This window comes from Dendrobates tinctorius, unplaced genomic scaffold (assembly GCF_039654945.1).
Source record: "Dendrobates tinctorius isolate UK_male_01 unplaced genomic scaffold, ASM3965494v1 ptg000535l, whole genome shotgun sequence".
In the NCBI taxonomy this organism is placed as follows: Eukaryota; Metazoa; Chordata; class Amphibia; order Anura; family Dendrobatidae; genus Dendrobates; species Dendrobates tinctorius.
Window position 1 is genome coordinate 288,534 of NW_027362194.1, and position 19,102 is coordinate 307,635.

The following is a 19,102-nucleotide window of genomic DNA, read 5'->3' on the forward strand; positions in this document are numbered from 1 at the left end:
GACCAGTCTCCAATCTCCCCTTCATCTCTAAACTTTTGGAGCGCCTAGATTACTCCCGCCTTACCCGTTACCTCTCCACTCACTACCTCCTAGACCCTTCACAGTCCGGCTTCCGCCCCCTACATTCGACTGAAACTGCACTCATCAAAGTGACCAATGACCTTCTGACAGCAAAACGTAACGGTGACCACTCTCTGCTCATTCTTCTCGACCTATCTGCAGCTTACGACACTGTTGACCACCATCTCCTACTCTGTAGGCTCCAGTCACTAGGCATTAAGGACACTGCTCTCCTGGTTCTCCTCCTATCTTTCTGACATCTCCTTCAGTGTTCTGTTCTCTGGCTCCACTTCATCTCCTCTTCCTCTCACTGTCGGGGTACCTCAGGGCTCAGTCCTTGGTCCACTTCTCTCTCTACACGGCCCCAATTGGACAGACCATCAGCAGATTTGGCTTTCAGTACCATCTTTATGCTGATGACACACAACTATATACGTCATTCCCCAACCTTACCCCCTCTGTACTACAGAACGCCACTGACTGTCTGTCTGCAGTCTCCAATATCATGTCCGCTCTCTATCTGAAACTCAACCTCTCCAAAACTGAACTTCTTCTGCTCCCGCCGTCTACTAACCTCCCTAAATCTGACATTTCCTTCTCCGTGGGTGGTACCACAATAACGCCCCGGCAGCAGGCGCGCTGTCTGGGTGTTATGTTTGACACCAATCTCTCCTTTACATCCCATATACAATCTCTTGCCCGCTCTTGCCGCTTACACCTAAAGAACATCTCTAGAATCCGCCCTTTTCTCACCATGGAAACAACAAAAACCCTCACTGTAGCACTGATCCACTCCCGCCTGGATTACTGCAACGCTCTATTAATTGGCCTCCCCGTCACTCGACTATCCCCTCTCCAGTCCATACTTAATGCAGCGGCCAGGGTTGTCCATCTGGCTAATCGGTACTTGGACGTGTCCGCTCTTCGTTAGTCATTACACTGGCTGCCCATTCATTATAGGATCCAATTCAAATTACTTGTTCTCACCCACATAGCTCTCCACGGTGCGGCACCCCCTATATCTCCTCCCTCATTTCTGTCTATCGGCCTAGCCGATCGCTGCGCTCTGCAAACGACTTTCGACTAACCTCTGCACTAATCCGTACCTCCCACTCCCGACTCCAAGACTTCTCCCGAGCTGCGTCAGTCCTCTGGAATGCTCTACCCCAAGAAATTAGGACTAACCACAATTTGCACAGTTTTAGGCGCTCCCTCAAAACACATTTGTTCAGAGCGGCCTATCACATTCACTAATCAAAGTCATTCTCTGTGTAAGTGTGCGTGTGTAGCCCATTCACTATCTCCATCCATCCCTCACGTCTTCAAGATGGCTGGACCTTCATTGTAAATACACCATTGTAAATACACCCCTGTCCTCTGTATCTCCCCCACCTCATTGTAGATTGTAAGCTCTCACCAGCAGGGGCGGCTTATTTCGTCTTATTTTACTTTATTGTATTGTTAATGTTGTTACTTATGACTTGTGTTTTGAAACTGTTAAACTGTAAAGCGCTGCGGAATATGTTGGCGCTATATAAATAAAGATTATTATTATTATTAATATTATTAAGGGGGGCTTACTTTGAATTTCAGTTTCTCACCTTTCCAAGATCTCTGCTTGCTGTCAGCAAATGACAACATTCTACCCTTTATATCATAACTAACGTCCCCTTAGTTTCCACGCTCAGCTGATGGGTTTGTTACAATGTGTCAGTGCGGCTTTGTCAGGGAAATCTCCTAACATAAAACCCACAAACAGAAGATCTCAAAATGGCTTTATCATTTTTGTTGTCACTAACAACAAGCAGCGGTGATGGATCTAAAAGTGGTGGAGAAGCAGCCACTACCCCCATCATCTAATCATTCACAGGTTTTGGGGGATGGCGTGGGGTGACAGTGGCATTTACACTCCGCCATGGTCACTAGCACTGCTTGCTGGTCACTGCTTCATCCTGGAGCTCATCCTGGAGCTTCATCCTGGAGGTAAAAGTGGCTGGGACCCTAGGAGGTAGCGACCATGCTATTTTAGAATTTTGGATAACTAGAGGCGGAAGACCTGTGAAGACTCAGACGTCAAGGTTAGATTTCAGAAAGGCAGATTTTAAGGGATTCAGAAAGAGAATTGGAGGGATCCAATGGCTGGATATCCTTAAAGACAAAAATGTCCAGGAAGGATGGGAAATCTTGAAAAATGAAATTCTCAAAGCACAGTTGTTAACAATTCCGAAAAGAGGGAAGAATAGGAAGCATTTAAGGAAACCAGGATGGATGAACACAGAACTTAAGCACATGCTAAAAAGGAAGAAAAAAATGTTTATAAAATGGAAAGAGGGAGGCATATCTAAAGAAGAATATAATGCTGTCTGCAGAACCTGCAGGGCACAAATCAGATTAGCTAAAGCTGAAAATGAATTGAGGCTTGCAAGAGATGTCAAAAGCAATAATAAAGGATTTTGGGGATATGTCAAAAGTAAAAGAAAAGTCAAAGATGCTATAGGATTTTTACAGGATGAAAATGATGAAATGGTAAGACAGGATGTTGAGAAGGCTGAACTTTTAAATTCCTATTTTGCATCTGTTTTCTCTCAGAAAGGAAATGTAACATCAACTGTTATTCACTGTCCTATTAAGGGAATAGAAGAATCCAGGATATCTATAAACAGAAAGATAGTGAGGAAACACTTAGCTAACCTAAATGAATTCAAGTCTCCAGGTCCAGATGAATTACACCCCAGAGTACTGAAGGAGATAGCAGAAGAAATTTTTGAACCCCTCTCCATAATCTTTGAAAATTCTTGGAGAACAGGAGAAGTGCCAGAAGACTGGAGAAGAGCAAATGTTGTTCCTATCTTCAAAAAGGGGAAGAAGGTGGACCCAGGCAACTATAGGCCGGTGAGTCTGACTTCTATACCAGGAAAGATCTTTGAACAAATTATTAAACAACATGTATGTCAATACCTGGATAAGAATGAAGTGATTAAACAGAGTCAGCATGGGTTTGTAACTAATAAGTCATGTCAGACTAATTTAATTTCCTTCTATGACGGTATTACTGATTGGGTGGATCAAGGAAATGCTGTAGATATAGTATATCTTGACTTCAGCAAAGCATTTGACAAAGTCTCTCATACAATCCTTATTGAAAAAATGACTAAGTATGGAATGGACAAGGCAACTGTTAGGTGGATTCATAACTGGCTTAGTGATCGGACCCAAAGAGTGGTCGTAAATGGCTGCACATCCAGTTGGAAGAATGTCTCAAGTGGGGTACCACAGGGCTCTGTCCTGGGCCCTGTATTGTTCAACATCTTTATCAATGATTTAGATGAAGGAATTGAGGGTAAACTGATTAAATTTGCTGATGACACAAAGCTAGGAGGGATAGCTAATACTAGAGAAGAGAGAGAGAGGATTCATAAAGATTTAAATAAACTGGAGAAGTGGGCAGCAACTAACAGAATGGTTTTTAACAGGGAGAAATGCAAAGTACTACATCTGGGCAATAAAAATGAAAAAAGCATATATAGAATGGGAGGAATAGGGCTAAGTGACAGCACATGTGAAAAAGACTTGGGTATACTAATAGATCACAGACTGAATATGAGTCAACAGTGTGATGCAGCAGCAAAAAAGGCAAATGCAATTCTAGGATGTATTAACAGAAGCATACAGTCTAGATCACGTGAAGTAATTATTTCCCTCTACTCCTCTTTGGTCAGACCTCATCTGGAATATTGTGTCCAATTTTGGGCACCACATTTTAAAAAAGACATCAACAAACTGGAGCAAGTTCAGAAAAGAGCGACCAGAATGGTGACCGGTCTGCAAACCCTGTCTTATGAGGAAAGGTTGCAGGATTTGGGAATGTTTAGTTTGCAAAAGAGAAGACTGAGAGGAGACTTAATAGCTGTCTACAAATATCTAAAGGGCTGTCACATTGTAGAAGGATCAACTTTATTCTCATTTGCACAAGGAAAGACTAGAAGCAATGGGATGAAGCTGAATGGGAGGAGACACAGATTAGATATTAGAAAAAACTTTTTGACAGTTAGAGTGATCAATGAGTGGAACAGGCTGCCACGAGAAGTGGTGAGTTCTCCTTCAATGGAAGTCTTCAAACAGAGGCTGGACAGACATCTAACTGGGATGATTTAGCGAATCCTGCTTTGAGCAGGGGGTTGGACCAGATGGCCCAGGAGGTCCCTTCCAACTCTAGCATTCTATGATTCTATGATTCTATGATTCATCTTCCTTGTTTTACAGAACAGTTGCTGAAAAATCTGGGAAGACAACTTGTGGAGAACTTCTTCTATGCACTGAACCTGAACTACGATGACTCTGTGGAGGGTAAATCTACATCCTGGAGTATGCAGACCCCCTTCCTGCCTGCAGACCCCCCTTCCTGCCTGCAGACTCCCCTTCCTGCCTGCAGACTCCCTTTCCTGCCTGCAGACCCCCCTTCTTGCCTGCAGACTCCCTTTCCTGCCTGCAGACATCCCTTTCTGCCTGCAGACCCTCCTTCCAGCCTGCAGACTCCCCTTCCTGCCTGCAGACTCCCCTTCCTGCCTGCAGACCCCCCTTCCTGCCTGCACACCCCCCCTTCCTGCCTGCAGACCCCCCCACATCCTGCCTGCAGATCACCTTCCTACCTGCAGACCCCCTTCCTTGCTGCAGATCCCCCCTCCTGCCTGCAGACCCCCCTTCATGCCTGCAGACCCCCCTCCTGCCTGCAGATCCCTTCCTGCCTGCAGACCCCCCTCCTGCCTGCAGATCCCCTCCTGCCTGCAGCCCTTTCTGCCTGCAGAGCCTCCTCCTGCCTGCAGAGCCCCTTCCTGCCTGCAGACCCCCTTCCTGCCTGCAGACACCCCTTCCTGCCTGCAGATCCCCCTTCCTGCCGGCAGACCCCCTTCCTGCCTGCAGATCCCCTTCCTGCCTGCAGATCCCCTTCCTGCCTGCAGATCCCCCTCCTGCCTGCAGACCCCCCTCCTGCCTGCAGATTCCCCTCCTGCCTGCAGACCCCCTTCCTGCCTGCAGACCCCCTTCCTGCCTGCAGATCCCCCTCCTGCCTGCAGACCCCCTTCCTGCCGGCAGATCCCCCTTCCTGCCGGCAGATCCCCCTTCCTGCCGGCAGACCCCCTTCCTGCCTGCAGATCCCCTTCCTGCCTGCAGATCCCCCTCCTGCCTGCAGACCCCCCTCCTGCCTGCAGATTCCCCTCCTGCCTGCAGAGCCCCCTCCTGCCTGCAGACCCCCTTCCTGCCTGCAGACACCCCTTCCTGCCTGCAGATCCCCCTTCCTGCCGGCAGACCCCCTTCCTGCCTGCAGATCCCCTTCCTGCCTGCAGACCCCCTTCCTGCCTGCTGATCCCCCTCCTGCCTGCAGACCCCCTTCCTGCCTGCAGACCCCCTTCCTGCCTGCAGACCCCCTTCCTGCCTGCAGACCCCCTTCCTGCCTGCAGATCCCCCTCCTGCCTGCAGACCCCCCTCCTGCCTGCAGATTCCCCTCCTGCCTGCAGATCCCCCTCCTGCCTGCAGACCCCCTTCCTGCCTGCGTGATTCTTAGAGGGGGGAGGATCAGCAGGAGGGAGACTTCTGATTGGGCAGTGCACCCAGCACAGCTCTGACATCACACCAGAAGACCCCACCCACTAGGAGAGGTACATGGTCAGTGCAGAGAGTGGCCCCAGAGCCTCACTCTATAGTAATTGGCCCCCCCATGCAGAAGCATTATGTTAACATGAAACTTCTTGATCAGATCCCTGCAGCTCACAGCCATGTCTTAACCACGGAACATGTGTGAACACGGAGCAAGGATACACGTGTCGCTGCTCAGAGTTCTTCACTGGATTAAACTGTGAGAAAGGTGAGAAAAGAAGGAAAAGCTCAGTGTGGCAGAGTTCACACAGGTCCTGTTAGGATTCTTTACAGTAACAGCAGTCATGATATGAAATGTCTTCTATGGGGTGTAAGAATTCTTCATTGTAAGATCATTGAGGTTGTGCAATATTCTTTGAAACTGGTAAGGATTATTTGCTGTTTAAGAGCTGCATAATTCTCTAATTAGACTGTAAGGAGTCATTTCTAGAAGAACAAGAAGACTGGAAAATGAACTGAGAGCAGTAAGGCTGTGGTATATGTTATCTAGACAGGAAGTATTCTTCACTGTAAGAGCACCATGACTCACTTCCACAGTCTTACAGGAACGTTTCCCATAGATATGTCCTCTAAAGAAAATCCGTATTTTATTCTGCAGTGAAGTAATGCTGTTCTCCAGTTTCTATAGATAGAAAGGATTCTTTTCTGTAAGAGCAGTGAAAGTGAGAGTTTCACTGCAAGCGCAATAAAGCTGTGCCATATTTTCTGAGATTCTCTACTATGTGAGCATTAAAGAAGTAGAAAATGTTCTATACAAGATAAGGGTTCTTTACTGTAAGAGCAATAAGGGGGTGAAATATTCTGCATAAATGAGAAGGATTCTTTGCTGTAAGAGGCTGCTGCCAGTGTTTCTCCTGGGTGTAAGTGCTCATCCTATGATCCAGAAATGCCCAGAACATTTATGCTATGGACGGCTTCTTTGAGGACCCACTGGAGGGTCTTTCGACCTCTGGGTGATCGGTCCGACCTCCTAACATCGAGCTTCTCAGTGACCTCATTATCCGTGCAGCTCTTTAATATAAAATATTTTCTGTACGTTTTGTGGACAGTGATGGGGCCGTGCAAGAAGGACACGTGCGACCACGGCGACTGCGTCCTGAAGAAGTTTTCTCCGTATTACAAGTGTCGGTGTCACTATCCGTACCAAGGCCCCGCGTGCAGTGCAGGTATGAGGCGGCCCCGGGGTCAGGGGGCTACACACAAAATCTACTGTTGTCAATTTCAAGACCTCTACTTGCTGTCAGTGAAAAGAAACCCCTTCCGTTATCCTCTCCCAGCGAACATCCATTATGTCACAGTGGGGGTCCAACGAGGCTTTACATACTATGGGGGCAGGTATGGGGTCCGCTCAGGATAAGTAAAAGTGCACAGAGCTTCCCCTCTGCCTAATATAATGGCGTCAGATACAAAGAGAGCACTGCTACATCTGCACACGGCAGCACTGACCGCTCCCTCGCTATTGCTGCCCGCGGATGGGATTGTTGTCTTCTTTTTGCAGTTGAATCTGTTTGCACCAACAATCCCTGTAAGAACGGAGGAACCTGCCTAAGAAAACTCCTGAGCGAGTTCATCTGCATCTGTCCAAAGAGCTTCAGGGGGACGTTCTGTGAGATGGGTGAGTGCAAAGTGAGGGTGATGGGAGTCAGTCTGAGCTCGGCTGCAAGGTAAAGACATTTCTCACATTATGGAATTGCATTATGAGCAATTGTCTAATATAATAATGGTATTGTAATTGCGCTGTTTGTGGCAGACTGGGCTCCTGGACTGGACAGATCACTGAACCAGCAAACACCAGTATCTGGTGACCGCCCGTCCCTCCATCATCAGTATCTGGTGACCGCCCGTCACCTCCATCATCAGTATCTGGTGACCGCCCGTCCCTCCATCATCAGTATCTGGTGACTGCCGTCTCCTCCATCATCAGTATCTGGTGACCGCCCGTCCCCTCCATCATCAGTATCTGGTGACCGCCCGTCTCCTCCATCATCAGTATCTGGTGACCGCCCGTCCCCTCCATCATCAGTATCTGGTGACCGCCCGTCTCCTCCATCATCAGTATCTGGTGACCGCCCGTCCCCTCCATCATCAGTATCTGGTGACCGCCCGTCTCCTTCATCATCAGTATCTGGTGACCGCCCATCCCCTCCATCATCAGTATCTGGTGACCGCCCGTCACCTCCATCATCAGTATCTGGTGACCGCCCGTCCCTCCATCATCAGTATCTGGTGACTGCCATCTCCTCCATCATCAGTATCTGGTGACCGCCCGTCCCCTCCATCATCAGTATCTGGTGACTGCCCGTCACCTCCATCATCAGTATCTGGTGACCGCCCGTCTCCTCCATCATCAGTATCTGGTGACCGCCCGTCACCTCCATCATCAGTATCTGGTGACCGCCCGTCCCTCCATCATCAGTATCTGGTGACTGCCGTCTCCTCCATCATCAGTATCTGGTGACCACCCGTCCCCTCCATCATCAGTATCTGGTGACCGCCCGTCTCCTCCATCATCAGTATCTGGTGACTGCCCGTCCCTCCATCATCAGTATCTGGTGACCGCCTGACCCCTCCATCATCAGTATCTGGTGACCGCCTGTCCCCTCCATCATCAGTATCTGGTGACTGCCCGTCTCCTCCATCATCAGTATCTGGTGACTGCCGTCTCCTTCATTATCAGTATCTGGTGACCGCCCATCTCCTCCATCATCAGTATCTGGTGACTGCCCGTCTCCTTCATCATCAGTATCTGGTGACCGCCCGTCTCCTCCATCATCAGTATCTGGTGACCGCCCGTCTCCTTCATTATCAGTATCTGGTGACCGCCGGTCTCCTCCATCATCAGTGTCTGGTGACCGCCCGTCCCCTTCATCATCAGTATCTAGTGACTGCCCGCCTCCTCCATTATCAGTATCTGGTGACCGCCCGTCTCCTTCATTATCAGTATCTGGTGACCGCCGTCTCCTCCATCATCAGTATCTGGTGACTGCCCGTCTCCTCCATCATCAGTATCTGGTGACTGCCCGTCTCCTTCATCATCAGTATCTGGTGACTGCCCATCCCTCCATCATCAGTATCTGGTGACCGCCCGTCCCCTCCATCATCAGTATCTGGTGACTGCCCGTCTCCTTCATCATCAGTATCTGGTGACTGCCCGTCCCTCCATCATCAGTATCTGGTGACCGCCCGTCCCCTCCATCATCAGTATCTGGTGACTGCCCGTCTCCTTCATCATCAGTATCTGGTGACTGCCCGTCCCTCCATCATCAGTATCTGGTGACCGCCTGTCCCCTCCATCATCAGTATCTGGTGACCGCCTGTCCCCTCCATCATCAGTATCTGGTGACTGCCCGTCTCCTCCATCATCAGTATCTGGTGACTGCCGTCTCCTTCATTATCAGTATCTGGTGACCGCCCATCTCCTCCATTATCAGTATCTGGTGACTGCCCGTCTCCTCCATCATCAGTATCTAGTGACTGCCCGTCTCCTTCATTATCAGTATCTGGTGACTGCCCGTCTCCTCCATCATCAGTATCTGGTGACCTCCGTCTCCTCCATCATCAGTATCTGGTGACTGCCCGTCTCCTCCATCATCAGTATCTGGTGACCGCCCGTCTCCTCCATCATCAGTATCTGGTGACTGCCCGTCTCCTCCATCATCAGTATCTGGTGACAGCCCATCTCCTCCATCATCAGTATCTGGTGACCGCCCGTCTCCTCCATCATCAGTATCTGGAGACTGCCCGCCTCCTCCATTATCAGTATCTGGTGACTGCCCGTCTCCTCCATCATCAGTATCTGGTGACCTCCGTCTCCTCCATCATCAGTATCTGGTGACTGCCCGTCTCCTCCATCATCAGTATCTGGTGACTGCCCGTCTCCTCCATCATCAGTATCTGGTGACCTCTCGTCCCTTCCATCATCAGTATCTGGTGACCGCCCGTCTCCTCCATCATCAGTATCTGGTGACAGACCATCCCCTCCATCATCAGTATCTGGTGACATCCCATCCCCTCCATCATCAGTATCTGGTGACAGCCCATCTCCTCCATCATCAGTATCTGGTGACCTCTCGTCCCTTCCATCATCAGTATCTGGTGACCGCCCGTCTCCTCCATCATCAGTATCTGGTGACCTCTCGTCCCTTCCATCATCAGTATCTGGTGACTGCCCGTCTCCTCCATCATCAGTATCTGGTGACAGCCCATCCCCTCCATCATCAGTATCTGGTGACAGCCCATCCCCTCCATCATCAGTATCTGGTGACTGCCCATCTCCTCCATCATCAGTATCTGGTGACCGCCCATCTCCTCCATCATCAGTATCTGGTGACCGTCCGTCCCCTCCATCATCAGTATCTGGTGACTGCCCATCTCCTCCATCATCAGTATCTGGTGACCGCCCATCTCCTCCATCATCAGTATCTGGTGACCGCCCGTCTCCTCCATCATCAGTATCTGGTGACAGCCCATCCCCTCCATCATCAGTATCTGGTGACAGCCCATCCCCTCCATCATCAGTATCTGGTGACTGCCCATCTCCTCCATCATCAGTATCTGGTGACCGCCCATCTCCTCCATCATCAGTATCTGGTGACCTCTCGTCCCTTCCATCATCAGTATCTGGTGACCGCCCATCTCCTCCATCATCAGTATCTGGTGACAGCCCGTCCCCTCCATCTCTTCTTCTGATTCTTTCTAGACAGACATAGTATCATACTTGGACCTGGAGGGAGCAGAACTTGTCTGTGTTGGTTCGGAGTAATTAGGCCTCTCATTAGTGATGGAGCAGCAGAGTCAGGAGGGTCTGGCGCCATTTGTCCCTATAGACAGAATATCAGAATCTCTTTCTCCAATAATCCGTACCGTGGATCCTGGATTATTGGACTGCTCCTCCCAGTTCTTACTCTCTGGCAGATGGATTTTCATTTATCTGATGTGAGATTATTTTCCTGTCCTCTCAGCATCCAGTGAGTGCTACCGGAACGATGGGCTGCGGTACCGCGGTTATACCAGCCAGACAGACGACGGGCACCGCTGCCTGCCCTGGGACTCCTACCTCCTGGCCAGGGAGGCCATCAACGCCTTTGTGCTGGACATATGGCAGTTTGGGATCGGGGAGCACAATTTCTGCAGGTAAATCTCTAACCGTTCTCTGTACACAGCTCCTAGGCAAAGCTGCACCGCTCCAAAAAAAATAAAGGGAACAGTAAAATCCCAGATCCTAGATATCACTGAATGACGTATTACGGATGCAAATCTTTATTCCTTACATAGTGGAATGGGCCAAGAACGATAAAACATAAAAATTATCAGTGTAAAACACAATTCATTTCCCCTGGAGGTCTGGATTTGGAATGATGCTCAACATCAAAGTGTAAAATCAAATTACAGGCTGATCCAACTTCAGTGGAAATGCCTCAAGACAAGGAAATGATGGAGCGCCTGCCTCTGGCGAGCACATGGAGGGCTGTGTGACCCTCCAAAGAAATGCCACCCTACACCATTACTGACCCACTGCCAAGCCAGTCATACTGGAGGATGCTGCAGGCAGCAGAACGTTCTCCACGTCAGACTCTGTAATGTCTGTCACATGTGCTCAGTATGAACCTGCTCTCATCCATGAAGAGCACGGGGCACCAATGCCGAATCTGCCAGTCTTGGTGCTCTCTGACAAATGCCAAGCGTCCTGCACGGTGTTGGGCTGTGAGCACAACCCCCATCTGTGGACGTCGGGCACTCATACCACCCTCATGGAATTTTCTGACAGTTTGAGCAGACACATGGATCTTAGTGGCCTACTGGAGGTCATTTTGCAGGACTCTAGCACTGTTCCTCCTTGCACAAAGGAGGATGTAGCGGTCCCGCTGCTGGGTTGTTACCCTCGTACTGCCCCCTCCACGTCTCCTGGTGTACTGGCCTGTCTCCTGGTATCTGCTCCATGCTCTGGACACTGTACTGCCAGCCACCGCTAACCTTCTTGTCACAGCTCGCATTGATGTGCCATCCCGGATGAGCTGCACTAACTGAGCAACTTCTGTGAGTTGTAGACACCGCCTCATGCTACTGTACAGTACCTCTAGGGGTGAGAGCAATGACAAAATGCAAAAGTGGCCAAAACAACAGCCAAAAAGGATGAGAACAGAGAAATGGTCTGTGGTCACCCCCTGCAGAACCGTTCCTTTATAGGGGTTGTCTTGCTAATTGACGATCATTTCTACCTGTAGTCTGTTCCATTTGCACAACAGCTGGAGAAACTGATTCACAATCGGAGTTGCTTCATAACTGGTCAGGTTTATTCCACAGAAGTGATTGACTTGGAGTTACATTGTGTTGTTTAGTGTTCCCTTTATATTTTGAGCGGTGTATGTGTCTAAAATAGAAAAAGTAACTTACTTAGTACTAAAGTCCCACACCTGTAATAGCGGCATAGCAGCTGGTCATAGTCCACACTAAACAGAAAACGGCACAAGTTGTTTTTCTTCATAATTTATCGAAAATATTTCATCCAGTATATATGCAAGTAAGAAAACAGGTGCAGTATATTCACCACTGTGAGCAAATCCAGACTGCGGTGCGGCAAGAGTAAGCTTCCGATTTGGAGTTATATCTGGGTGTGGGTGATCCCTGGGCAGACAGATCCTGGGTGTGGGTGATCCCTGGGCAGACAGATCCTGGGTGTGGGTGATTCCTGGGCAGACAGATCCTGGGTGTGGGTGATCCCTGGGCAGACAGATCCTGGGTGTGGGTTATCCCTGGGCAGACAGATCCTGGGTGTGGTTGATCCCTGTGAATACAGATCCTGGGTGTGGGAGATCCCTGGGCAGATAGATCCTGGGTGTGGGTGATCCCTGGGCAGATAGATCCTGGGTGTGGGTGATCCCTGGGCAGACAGATCCTGGGTGTGGGTGATTCCTGGGCAGACAGATCCTGGGTGTGGGTGATCCCTGGGCAGACAGATCCTGGGAGTGGGTGATTCCTGGGCAGACAGATCCTGGGTGTGGGTGATCCCTGGACAGACAGATCGTGGGTGTAGGTGGTTCTTGGGCAGACAGATCCTGGGTGTGGGTGATTCCTGGACAGACAGATCCTGGGTGTGGGTGATTCCTGGACAGACAGATCCTGGGTGTGGGTGGTTCTTCGGCAGACAGATCCTGGGTATGGGTGATCCCTGAGCAGACAGATCCTGGGTGTGGGTGATTCCTGGGCAGACAGATCATGGGTGTGGGTGATCCCTGGGCAGACAGATCCTGGGTGTGGGTGATTCCTGGGCAGACAGATCCTGGGTGTGGGTGATCCCTGGGCAGACAGATCCTGGGTGTGGGTTATCCCTGGGCAGACAGATCCTGGGTGTGGGTGATCCCTGTGAATACAGATCCTGGGTGTGGGAGATCCCTGGGCAGATAGATCCTGGGTGTGGGTGATCCCTGGGCAGATAGATCCTGGGTGTGGGTGATCCCTGGGCAGACAGATCCTGGGTGTGGGTGGTTCTTGGGCAGACAGATCCTGGGTGTGGGTGATTCCTGGGCAGACAGATCCTGGGTGTGGGTGATCCCTGGGCAGACAGATCCTGGGAGTGGGTGATTCCTGGGCAGACAGATCCTGGGTGTGGGTGATCCCTGGACAGACAGATCGTGGGTGTGGGTGGTTCTTGGGCAGACAGATCCTGGGTGTGGGTGATTCCTGGACAGACAGATCCTGGGTGTGGGTGATTCCTGGACAGACAGATCCTGGGTGTGGGTGGTTCTTCGGCAGACAGATCCTGGGTATGGGTGATCCCTGAGCAGACAGATCCTGGGTGTGGGTGATTCCTGGGCAGACAGATCCTGGGTGTGGGTGATTCCTGGACAGACAGATCCTGGGTGTGGGTGGTTCTTGGGCAGACAGATCCTGGGTGTGGGTGATCCCTGGGCAGACAGATCCTGGGTGTGGGTGATCCCTGGGCAGACAGATCCTGGGTGTGGGTGATCCCTGGGCAGACAGATCCTGGGTGTGGGTGATCCCTGGGCAGACAGATCCTGGGTGTGGGTGATCCCTGGGTAGACAGATCCTGGGTGTGGGTGATCCCTGGGCAGACAGATCCTGGGTGTGGGTGATCCCTGGGCAGATAGATCCTGGGTGTGGGTGATCCCTGGGCAGGCAGATCCTGGGTGTGGGTGATTCCTGGGCAGACAGTTCCTCGGTGTGGGTGATCCCTGGGCAGACAGATCCTGGGTGTGGGTGGTTCTTGGGCAGACAGATCCTGGGTGTGGGTGATTCCTGGGCAGACAGATCCTGGGTGTGGGTGATCCCTGGGCAGACAGATCCTGGGTGTGGGTGATCCCTGGGCAGACAGATCCTGGGTGTGGGTGATCCCTGTGAATACAGATCCTTGGTGTGGGAGATCCCTGGGCAGATAGATCCTGGGTGTGGGTGATCCCTGGGCAGATAGATCCTCGGTGTGGGTGATCCCTGGGCAGACAGATCCTGGGTGTGGGTGGTTCTTGGGCAGACAGATCCTGAGTGTGGGTGATTCCTGGGCAGACAGATCCTGGGTGTGGGTGATCCCTGGGCAGACAGATCCTGGGCGTGGGTGATTCCTGGGCAGACAGATCCTGGGTGTGGGTGATCCCTGGACAGACAGATCCTGGGTGTGGGTGGTTCTTGGGCAGACAGATCGTGGGTGTGGGTGATTCCTGGACAGACAGATCCTGGGTGTGGGTGATTCCTGGACAGACAGATCCTGGGTGTGGGTGGTTCTTGGGCAGACAGATTCTGGGTGTGGGTGATCCCTGAGCAGACAGATCCTGGGTGTGGGTGATTCCTGGGCAGACAGGTCCTGGGTGTGGGTGATTCCTGGACAGACAGATCCTGGGTGTGGGTGGTTCTTGGGCACACAGATCCTGGGTGTGGGTGATCCCTGGGCAGACAGATCCTGGGTGTGGGTGATCCCTGGGCAGACAGATCCTGGGTGTGGGTGATCCCTGGGCAGACAGATCCTGGGTGTGGGTGATCCCTGGGCAGACAGATCCTGGGTGTGGGTGATCCCTGGGCAGACAGATCCTTGGTGTGGGTGATCCCTGGGCAGACAGATCCTGGGTGTGGGTGGTTCTTGGGCAGACAGATCCTGGGTGTGGGTGATTCCTGGGCAGACAGATCCTGGGTGTGGGTGATCCCTGGGCAGACAGATCCTGGGTGTGGGTGATCCCTGGGCAGACAGATCCTGGGTGTGGGTGATCCCTGTGAATACAGATCCTTGGTGTGGGAGATCCCTGGGCAGATAGATCCTGGGTGTGGGTGATCCCTGGGCAGATAGATCCTCGGTGTGGGTGATCCCTGGGCAGACAGATCCTGGGTGTGGGTGGTTCTTGGGCAGACAGATCCTGGGTGTGGGTGATTCCTGGGCAGACAGATCCTGGGTGTGGGTGATCCCTGGGCAGACAGATCCTGGGCGTGGGTGATTCCTGGGCAGACAGATCCTGGGTGTGGGTGATCCCTGGACAGACAGATCCTGGGTGTGGGTGGTTCTTGGGCAGACAGATCGTGGGTGTGGGTGATTCCTGGACAGACAGATCCTGGGTGTGGGTGATTCCTGGACAGACAGATCCTGGGTGTGGGTGGTTCTTGGGCAGACAGATTCTGGGTGTGGGTGATCCCTGAGCAGACAGATCCTGGGTGTGGGTGATTCCTGGGCAGACAGGTCCTGGGTGTGGGTGATTCCTGGACAGACAGATCCTGGGTGTGGGTGGTTCTTGGGCAGACAGATCCTGGGTGTGGGTGATCCCTGGGCAGACAGATCCTGGGTGTGGGTGATCCCTGGGCAGACAGATCCTGGGTGTGGGTGATCCCTGGGCAGACAGATCCTGGGTGTGGGTGATCCCTGGGCAGACAGATCCTGGGTGTGGGTGATCCCTGGGCAGACAGATCCTTGGTGTGGGTGATCCCTGGGCAGACAGATCCTGGGTGTGGGTGATCCCTGGGCAGATAGATCCTGGGTGTGGGTGATCCCTGGGCAGACAGATCCTGGGTGTGGGTGATCCCTGGGCAGACAGATCCTGGGTGTGGGTGATTCCTGGGCAGACAGATCCTCGGTGTGGGTGATCCCTGGGCAGACAGATCCTGGGTGTGGGTGGTTCTTGGGCAGACAGATCCTGGGTGTGGGTGATTCCTGGGCAGACAGATCCTGGGTGTGGGTGATCCCTGGGCAGACAGATCCTGGGCGTGGGTGATTCCTGGGCAGACAGATCCTGGGTGTGGGTGATCCCTGGACAGACAGATCCTGGGTGTGGGTGGTTCTTGGGCAGACAGATCCTGGGAGTGGGTGATTCCTGGGCAGACAGATCCTGGGTGTGGGTGATCCCTGGACAGACAGATCGTGGGTGTAGGTGGTTCTTGGGCAGACAGATCCTGGGTGTGGGTGATTCCTGGACAGACAGATCCTGGGTGTGGGTGATTCCTGGGCAGACAGATCCTGGGTGTGGGTGATCCCTGGGCAGACAGATCCTGGGTGTGGGTTATCCCTGGGCAGACAGATCCTGGGTGTGGGTGATCCATGTGAATACAGATCCTGGGTGTGGGAGATCCCTGGGCAGATAGATCCTGGGTGTGGGTGATCCCTGGGCAGATAGATCCTGGGTGTGGGTGATCCCTGGGCAGACAGATCCTGGGTGTGGGTGATTCCTGGGCAGACAGATCCTGGGTGTGGGTGATCCCTGGGCAGACAGATCCTGGGAGTGGGTGATTCCTGGGCAGACAGATCCTGGGTGTGGGTGATCCCTGGACAGACAGATCGTGGGTGTAGGTGGTTCTTGGGCAGACAGATCCTGGGTGTGGGTGATTCCTGGACAGACAGATCCTGGGTGTGGGTGATTCCTGGACAGACAGATCCTGGGTGTGGGTGGTTCTTCGGCAGACAGATCCTGGGTATGGGTGATCCCTGAGCAGACAGATCCTGGGTGTGGGTGATTCCTGGGCAGACAGATCATGGGTGTGGGTGATCCCTGGGCAGACAGATCCTGGGTGTGGGTGATTCCTGGGCAGACAGATCCTGGGTGTGGGTGATCCCTGGGCAGACAGATCCTGGGTGTGGGTTATCCCTGGGCAGACAGATCCTGGGTGTGGGTGATCCCTGTGAATACAGATCCTGGGTGTGGGAGATCCCTGGGCAGATAGATCCTGGGTGTGGGTGATCCCTGGGCAGATAGATCCTGGGTGTGGGTGATCCCTGGGCAGACAGATCCTGGGTGTGGGTGGTTCTTGGGCAGACAGATCCTGGGTGTGGGTGATTCCTGGGCAGACAGATCCTGGGTGTGGGTGATCCCTGGGCAGACAGATCCTGGGAGTGGGTGATTCCTGGGCAGACAGATCCTGGGTGTGGGTGATCCCTGGACAGACAGATCGTGGGTGTGGGTGGTTCTTGGGCAGACAGATCCTGGGTGTGGGTGATTCCTGGACAGACAGATCCTGGGTGTGGGTGATTCCTGGACAGACAGATCCTGGGTGTGGGTGGTTCTTCGGCAGACAGATCCTGGGTATGGGTGATCCCTGAGCAGACAGATCCTGGGTGTGGGTGATTCCTGGGCAGACAGATCCTGGGTGTGGGTGATTCCTGGACAGACAGATCCTGGGTGTGGGTGGTTCTTGGGCAGACAGATCCTGGGTGTGGGTGATCCCTGGGCAGACAGATCCTGGGTGTGGGTGATCCCTGGGCAGACAGATCCTGGGTGTGGGTGATCCCTGGGCAGACAGATCCTGGGTGTGGGTGATCCCTGGGCAGACAGATCCTGGGTGTGGGTGATCCCTGGGCAGACAGATCCTGGGTGTGGGTGATCCCTGGGCAGACAGATCCTGGGTGTGGGTGATCCCTGGGCAGATAGATCCTGGGTGTGGGTGATCCCTGGGCAGGCAGATCCTGGGTGTGGGTGATTCCTGGGCAGACAGTTCCTCGGTGTGGGTGATCCCTGGGCAGACAGATCCTGGGTGTGGGTGGTTCTTGGGCAGACAGATCCTGGGTGTGGGTGATTCCTGGGCAGACAGATCCTGGGTGTGGGTGATCCCTGGGCAGACAGATCCTGGGTGTGGGTGATCCCTGGGCAGACAGATCCTGGGTGTGGGTGATCCCTGTGAATACAGATCCTTGGTGTGGGAGATCCCTGGGCAGATAGATCCTGGGTGTGGGTGATCCCTGGGCAGATAGATCCTCGGTGTGGGTGATCCCTGGGCAGACAGATCCTGGGTGTGGGTGGTTCTTGGGCAGACAGATCCTGGGTGTGGGTGATTCCTGGGCAGACAGATCCTGGGTGTGGGTGATCCCTGGGCAGACAGATCCTGGGCGTGGGTGATTCCTGGGCAGACAGATCCTGGGTGTGGGTGATCCCTGGACAGACAGATCCTGGGTGTGGGTGGTTCTTGGGCAGACAGATCGTGGGTGTGGGTGATTCCTGGACAGACAGATCCTGGGTGTGGGTGATTCCTGGACAGACAGATCCTGGGTGTGGGTGGTTCTTGGGCAGACAGATTCTGGGTGTGGGTGATCCCTGAGCAGACAGATCCTGGGTGTGGGTGATTCCTGGGCAGACAGGTCCTGGGTGTGGGTGATTCCTGGACAGACAGATCCTGGGTGTGGGTGGTTCTTGGGCAGACAGATCCTGGGTGTGGGTGATCCCTGGGCAGACAGATCCTGGGTGTGGGTGATCCCTGGGCAGACAGATCCTGGGTGTGGGTGATCCCTGGGCAGACAGATCCTGGGTGTGGGTGATCCCTGGGCAGACAGATCCTGGGTGTGGGTGATCCCTGGGCAGACAGATCCTGGGTGTGGGTGATCCCTGGGCAGACAGATCCTGGGTGTGGGTGATCCCTGGGCAGATAGATCCAGGGTGTGGGTGATCCCTGGGCAGACAGATCCTGGGTGTGGGTGATCCCTGGGCAGACAGATCCTGGGTGTGGGTGATTCCTGGGCAGACAGATCCTCGGTGTGGGTGATCCCTGGGCAGACAGATCCTGGGTGTGGGTGGTTCTTGGGCAGACAGATCCTGGGTGTGGGTGATTCCTGGGCAGACAGATCCTGGGTGTGGGTGATCCCTGGGCAGACAGATCCTGGGCGTGGGTGATTCCTGGGCAGACAGATCCTGGGTGTGGGTGATCCCTGGACAGACAGATCCTGGGTGTGGGTGGTTCTTGGGCAGACAGATCCTGGGAGTGGGTGATTCCTGGGCAGACAGATCCTGGGTGTGGGTGATCCCTGGACAGACAGATCGTGGGTGTAGGTGGTTCTTGGGCAGACAGATCCTGGGTGTGGGTGATTCCTGGACAGACAGATCCTGGGTGTGGGTGATTCCTGGACAGACAGATCCTGGGTGTGGGTGGTTCTTCGGCAGACAGATCCTGGGTATGGGTGATCCCTGAGCAGACAGAT

At 53.0% G+C, this 19,102-nt stretch overlaps 1 protein-coding gene across 1 annotated transcript in view; it reads left to right on the forward strand.

Annotated features, from left to right (window-relative positions):
* The first annotated feature begins 1,940 nt into the window (after positions 1–1,940).
* The window catches only part of LOC141078325 (hyaluronan-binding protein 2-like), a 37,153-nt gene continuing 19,991 nt past the window's right edge, over positions 1,941–19,102 (forward strand). Inside the window, exons 1-6 of the mRNA XM_073565081.1 lie at positions 1,941–2,043; positions 4,324–4,407; positions 5,810–5,920; positions 6,762–6,878; positions 7,211–7,327; positions 10,674–10,845. Coding sequence (XP_073421182.1) covers positions 1,941–2,043; positions 4,324–4,407; positions 5,810–5,920; positions 6,762–6,878; positions 7,211–7,327; positions 10,674–10,845 — 704 coding nt within the window. The remainder of the gene's footprint in view (positions 2,044–4,323; positions 4,408–5,809; positions 5,921–6,761; positions 6,879–7,210; positions 7,328–10,673; positions 10,846–19,102) is intronic.